Source organism: Benincasa hispida, chromosome 9 (assembly GCF_009727055.1).
Source record: "Benincasa hispida cultivar B227 chromosome 9, ASM972705v1, whole genome shotgun sequence".
In the NCBI taxonomy this organism is placed as follows: Eukaryota; Viridiplantae; Streptophyta; class Magnoliopsida; order Cucurbitales; family Cucurbitaceae; genus Benincasa; species Benincasa hispida.
This window is the reverse complement of record NC_052357.1, coordinates 59,558,021-59,565,017: the sequence shown is the minus strand read 5'-3', so window position 1 is coordinate 59,565,017 and position 6,997 is coordinate 59,558,021. Positions and strand designations below refer to the sequence as shown.

The 6,997-nt window shown below is 29.3% G+C and overlaps 1 protein-coding gene across 1 annotated transcript; it reads right to left on the bottom strand.

The window, feature by feature from the left end:
* Positions 1-2,547: 2,547 nt before the first annotated feature.
* Positions 2,548-5,482, bottom strand: LOC120086587 (WEB family protein At1g75720). The gene is made up of 2 exons (XM_039043313.1): positions 5,119-5,482; positions 2,548-3,132 (listed from the first exon to the last, which is right to left on the bottom strand). Exons 1-2 carry the CDS (start codon positions 5,251-5,253, stop codon positions 2,674-2,676), a joined length of 594 nt encoding a protein of 197 aa, XP_038899241.1. The 5' UTR covers positions 5,254-5,482; the 3' UTR covers positions 2,548-2,673.
* Positions 5,483-6,997: the final 1,515 nt, after the last annotated feature.

Sequence of the window (6,997 nt, the reverse complement as noted above, 5' to 3'; positions counted from 1 at the left end):
AAATGCTACTATTTATATAATAAGACTTTTTTTTTCCCTAAAAGGCAATATATATAATTTTTAATTTTGTAATTAATTCTTTAATATTATCTTGTAATCTGTTACGGATTTCAGCAAGAGATGAGATAAAAAAATTAGAGTGAGGTTGTGATGTCATTATTATGGAAATGCTTTATAAAACAAGAAAGAAAGTACGAGACATAATTATAGCGTCTTACAGAAATCATTGTATCAAGTCCCTCCCAATTTAATAAATATCCTCATCTTATAATTTGTCATTTTACAAAAAGGGGTATTTTCAGTACACAATTATTGGTTAAAAATCAGCCTCAATTATAGGGCATTTCAGTCCATTGGACCACTTTGACCGTTCCCCCCTCTCATTATCAGCCATTTACTAATTTACTTCCCGTCACTGATTTTTATTAATATCTCTTTTAATTAAACTTATAATATCATTTTGGGCTCCACAAAAGGTTTTGAACATCAAAGCATTGCACCCTAAAGCTGCCTTCTCTAACACTTGTTTTATCAACAAACGGGCCACAACCTCATCATTCTTTGCATCTTTTGCCTATTATAACTTTGGGGAATATTTCGTTATTATAATTTTTAGTCCACCATGCCAAACATTGATCTTATATGTATCGAGAGTTGAGATGAGATTAGAAGAAAAATCATAATATTTAAGCGTGGATAAACTTTGACCAAACAAATTTACTCGACCTTCACATGTCACTGATAGTGAATTTGTATTTTGAGAAAGAGGTTACCAACAAAACAATCATGATTATACGGACCAAATGCTTAAATTACTCTTCAACGCAAGGGTTAAAACAAGCTTTTAGGTAACAAAATAGAACTTATCTGATATGAAATTATATTATGCTCGATATACAATGGAGAAAAAATTTAGTTGGTCGATATGTTGGAATGCTTTAAATCTGATATCTGGCGCTTCGAGTGATCAAGTACGAGGGTCTTGTTGAATTCATTTTTGGCATATATTATTTACGATTTTGACCCTATGACTTTGAGAAGTACACTATATAAGTTCTCTGATCCTAAAGGTACCTATGCCTTGCGTTTTTCTGAAGAATTTCCTCTAATAATAAACTATTCTCACGCTTTCAGTGGATGTAGATAACTCATTATTAGTGAGCTACATACCTTTTTTTTGGATTATATTTTGCTTTACATTTTTTATTTATCTTTTGTTGTCGATTATTAACATGATATATAGAGTATGGTAATTTCATATAAGGTAATTTTTAGCTAGGTATATATGTATAGAGAGAGAGCATGCTAAACATGCCGATAGAGCATGATAATTTCATATCAGGTAAGTTTTAGATATATTTATATATAGAGTATGCTAATTACATACAATATATATAGAGCATGATAATTTCATATTAGGTTACCAATTTTCGTGGAAACTTCTCTAAAAATTTTCAACTTCTTCTCTGGAAGTCTTTTCTAATTCTTGCATTGAAAACTAACTTGGAAGCAAGTGAAATGAAGGGAATGAACTTTATTATTATTATTATTCAATTTTGTTTGTTTGCGTGAGTTGGAATTCTTCATTGAATCAAACCCAAATGAATATTTATTCTACATTCTCAAATACCATAATTAATGAGGAAAAAAAATCTCCTTTAATACTCGTTTTGATTGGGGCTACATGAATTTGTTTTTAAAGGGAAATGATTTGAGCACATGGAGAGTTGGGCAGCATCTTTTAAATTTTTTTAATTTGGCTCTGACTATATGCTCTTCAAATCTTGGCACATAGAAACCGCCTTAGAAAATCTCAATATCCTCTTTTCAACCAAAACATAAACTTCAAATTTTCTGTATATAAATCACAAAAAACCACACACATTATAGCATTCCCCATTTCCCCATAAGAATTTTTACACAAATATGCAAAGGCCTAAAACTACTGAAGCCCTCATCACTGCTTCTTCTTCTTCCAACTCTCTAAACTTCTCTTCCATGAAGCTCTTTCATCGAATCCGTAAGATACTCGTACGCTTTGTCTTTTCGATCCCATCTCGAGTGTCGTCATCGTCGAGACAAAGAACAAGCTACAACAAGTCGTTTGATCCACCAAAAACATCATGTAGCTCCTATTACTCTTCCCACTCCCACTACGACGAGGCCATTGCTGATTGTATCGAGTTCTTCAACAAGTCGTCGCAAGATGGAGTTTTTGAAGCTCAAAAACCAATCACCTTGGTATGATAAATGTTGAGAATACACGAGAACAAATTAAAATGTTCCACATTGAGTGAACAATATATCAAACCATTGTAGAAATATGAAAAAAAGGTTTGTTATCTCGTTCGAGAAAATTTGGCTTGTCCTTTGATTTTTTATGTGTTATTTATCGTTGTATTCATTTCTACGCTTTTTATTCGTGCTCTCGGAACGAATTCTAAGCGTGTTGTGTTGCCATTCATGTGTGTTATTTTATTCTTCTTTGGTATTTTTGATATATGTTCTCTAATTTCAATATCGAACATTTTTTAAAGTAATTTTAAATGAATGAAAAAAAAGGAAGTTTATATATATGCATGGAATTTATTATTACATGACCAATCTCATAATTCATTCGCTGTCAAAGAGTCTGAATTCAATTATTTTCTTAGAAAGAGCCAGTGGGTGTCTCTAATTTCCTTTTTTCTTCGAAAATATGCCGGAAATGAGAGGGATTAATGTCTTCTTGATCTTATTCTTCTCCCTTCTAAGAGAGGAGAGCCTGTCCAATTTCTCGACGGCGGCGGGGGGTGGAATGGCGAGGTGAGCGACGGCAACAGGAGGGTTGGCAAAAGTGACATAACGTTTCTTTTGAAATTCCATAGAATCAGGCTCTACAGGAAGTTTTACATCTTCGGATTGATGGTTGTCCAAAAATGAAGATAATTCTCGTTCCTTTAAGAGTTGAAGCTCTTTTTTGGTCTTCTCAAGCTCTTCTTGGAGAGATGAAAGGCAATGAGCCATTACCATGCTTTCTTCTTTGGCTTTTGAAAGGCTTTGCTTTGTTTCTTCTAATTCAGCTGCAACATTTCCTAGCTTCAATTGGCTTTCCCCATTTCTTTCTTTACGTTGCTCATCGTTCCCATGCATCTAATTAAAAACCCAACCTTTACGATCAAATTCCACAGAAATTCATGTATTCTCGATCGAAAAGTTAGAGATTCGAATTGATGAACTAAAAACTACTAACCCATCTTATGTCTCTATGTTACTTTTGTTTAAGCTTTTGACACGTACAAAAAAAATAAATAGTTCAATGGTGGGCAATATGAAATTTATTACTGACTTGAGGCCATAAATACTTTTTCTTCTTTCAATTACAATATTGATTTTCTTAATTTGTTAAATATTGTCTAAGCTTTCGGAAGTTGTGTATAAAATTGATGTCAATAACACAAACTATATTTTCAAAAAATGAAGTTTTTAAACCTTCTCTAGTTTTGTCTCATCTCATAATTAACTTTCAATTCAAGTTTATATACAAAGAGTAAAGAGTTAAGTGTTTGTAAATTTGTACTTATCTTTTGGCTTTACAAAGTTTTTAACTAGTTAATAAACTTCGAATTTTGTATTTTTGATATGTCTCTCGACTAGTGAATACATATGTGACATGATAGGAAAGATTGTTTAAGAGTTTTTGTCGTCGTTAATTTTGAATTAGTCAAGTGTTTGGTAGCAAAAATATAAATAAATAAAGACAACATAAAATTATTAAATACAAAATTAAAAATTTAAAGTTTATTAGCATACTTTTATGGAAAAATTTCATAGATAGAAAAAATGTCAAATTATTTATAAAAATAGTAAGAAAAACACTGATAGACATTTATCACCCTCTATCAACTTCTATCAAAGATGATTAAATTATATATTTTGTGTAAATGGTTTTCCTAATTATGAAAATCTCCTACTTTTCGACCTAAAATTTAGAATATGTTATATAAATTATAATGGGTTAAATAAAAACAACCTAAAACAATATGATACATGTATATTGTAACATATTCTATTTGATGATTCATTGAGGATATCTTCCTTCAACCCAAAGCAAGGAGGACAACTAGATTCCAAAATAAAGTTTTACTCTCAGTAAACAAACCAAATATTTTTTTAAGTATGAATAATAAACTTTGGGTTCTTTCTATTAAAACTTCAAAATAATAATAGTATCCATTTAAATCTATCCTTGTTGAATTTCATTATAAAACTCTTAATACATAATATTTGACATGTATAAGATTGTTTTAAATACAAGAATTAGCGTAAAATAGGAAAAATGTGATAATCAAATAGGCATTAGTAATTCTTAAAATTTGACGTCTTTTATTTTTTTATACTTATTTAGAAAGAATTACACGATGATTTATTTTTATACTTTAATTAGGAAGGAAATTTGGTGAATAATAGTTTCATCGAGATGATTTTAAATGAAATCAAGTAAAAATAACTACAAAATTACTAACAAATGGTCAAAATTAATTTACTTTAAGAAAATTTAGTGTTTAAATTGATAAATTATTAGTTTCAGTTCTAATTGATATCAATTTTAATATAAATTGATATGTACCCTAAATATTTATATATATTTCATCAAGGAGTTTTTGAACAAATTTCCATATCCTTACGACATAAATCACAAAATTGCAAAAGTAAATTTGACTCAATTGACAAAATTGTGTATCATCTGCCAAAAAATCTAAGATTTGAATCTCTCATCTATAGAACCTAAAAAACCACATAATTATGTAAATATTTGAGAGTGATTTTGAAATGGTTAGAATCATTTTTGTAATGTTTTACATCACTCCGAAACACAATTTTAATCAATCAAAATCAATTCAATGTTCAATTTTACACTTCTAAACACATTTTTATGAGATTAAAATTGATTTTAAATAATTTAATATTTTTTAAGTGATCGTAAAACTGACAAAAATGATTTTATCAACTTATCAAACCATTTTAAAATCTAAGAGAGAGGTAAATATTATATGCTTTGAACATAAATTTAATTACTTTGAACAAAACCAAGAACTTGAGCAGTAAAAAAAGAAGGTATAGAACAAAGAGGGAGACCTGTTTAATCCTGTTGCTATAAAGTTCTCCGGCCAAAACTTTGTCACCGAACAACGTAACGGCTTCTTTTACTGAACGAAATGGCTTTCTCGTATCAATCTCTGCTCTTTTAATTCTCACACTTCCATTTTCCATCTTAAAATGGAAAAGGAAAAAAAAAACAAAAAACAAAAAACAAAAAACAAAAAAACAAAATCCAACTAAATTAAATCAAACTTGGGGTATCTCTACAAATTTGTGACAAGAACAGAGGACGAACTTTCAATTTGGTTTCAACATCCGATTGAAAAGAGAGAAAGAAAGAAGAGGGAGTTGGCAATTGGGTTTTGAAAGGAAGAAAAACAGAGAAGAGTGAAACTATTAAAGAACAAATATTAGAGGTAATAGCAAAGTAGAGAAAAGCTTCGTTTCTTGGCTTCCAAGTTAATGGAATTCTGTTAATTTTTGAGGCAAAAGAGTGTGACAGTTGAACAGTTGGCTTCAGTGTATCAATTATACTGTATACTTTATATATAAATAATATATGTATTTGGAAATTGAATTTGAATACTGAGAAAAAAATTATATGCTTGTAGTTGAAGTCAACACTGGGGTCTATTTTCTTTCCTCTTTTTCACTTAGTAAAGCTACTGTGTAGTTACTTTAATCAACATATACTTAGCAGACTCATTAAGCTTGTAATCTATTCCTCTTTTTATACGCATCTCTGCCCTTTAATTTCTTCTTATTTATAATTCATATTCTTACTTTCTTTTTATATCATTTTGGTGTCTCATTATTTTCTTTCATTCTTTTTGGTATGCGTAGTTATTTTTTAATTTGGGTTTTTTCTCTATCGAATTAATCAACATTATGGTATTAGGTATTTTATTTATTTAATTCATTTATTGGGAAAGTTAATATATACTTTATAACCTACCATAACTAACATAATAATGTATATTTTTATTTAAATAATTTTTTTTATCAATTATAAATAGTCATGTCATTTTTCAAGAAACAAAAAGAAAATTGTTGAATTTGGGATCAATGGTAAGTTGACATGTATCTTGAATTAAAATCGAAAACTAGAATTGACGGATTCTTATAATGGCATGTGTCTTCTTTATATGATTGTTGGATTGAATAAGTTAGTATGGTCCAATCCAGTCATGGTATTTGTGATTAATTAAGTTCAAATGAATCTTAAACTAGACTATTATGACCCACATATTAATCAAGTCCAAAATTCAATTAGTTGAGCCCAAGATCATCCAAGTCCACATTGGTATATGAAGACTCTACAAATGGATGGACGTTCTTCATTTTCAAAATTTAAGAACTAATGCTTCTAAAGACTAAATAATCCTTGAAGACTAAAGTCTCTTCATGCACTTCGCTTTTATGGTTAAAGTGTATGCATCAAACAAAGAGAATTAAAGGATCAAAAGATAATGATAAAATTACACTTACACAAATCAATATAAATTCAAGTTCAACTCTACGAATCAAATTTCATGTAAATATCTCAACTAAAAAGTCAAAGTTTCGAATTTTTCCTTGTTTATAGGGTTAAAGAACTAAAATATATATATATATATATATATATTATTCTATTGCAAACACTGAAGTCGAAAAGGACACGCGAGAATAGAATCGCCTCTCAAACACAAGCTGGTCATTGTTATTTTTCACAAGGTGGTAGGTGCCAAGTTCCAACTGCCAAGTTCTTTTTGTTTTTTAAAAAATCATGATTCAGTTTATTCCCAGGGACAGTAATTTTAAAAACTATAATTCAAAATTAAATTATATTTTATTATAAATATTATAAAAATAAATAGATGTCCGTTGCTTAGTACTTCAAAGTCATGTGCCAATTTTCATGTTGTCCATGTGTCTT

Excerpts from the sequence above, each read along its gene's own strand:
- LOC120086587 (XM_039043313.1), bottom strand. The coding sequence starts at position 5,253 with ATGGAAAATGGAAGTGTGAGAATTAAAAGAGCAGAGATTGATACGAGA. Across the intron at positions 3,133-5,118 it reads ATAGCAACAGGATTAAACAG|ATGCATGGGAACGATGAGCA; the intron begins GTCTCCCTCTTT and ends GTTTTTAATTAG.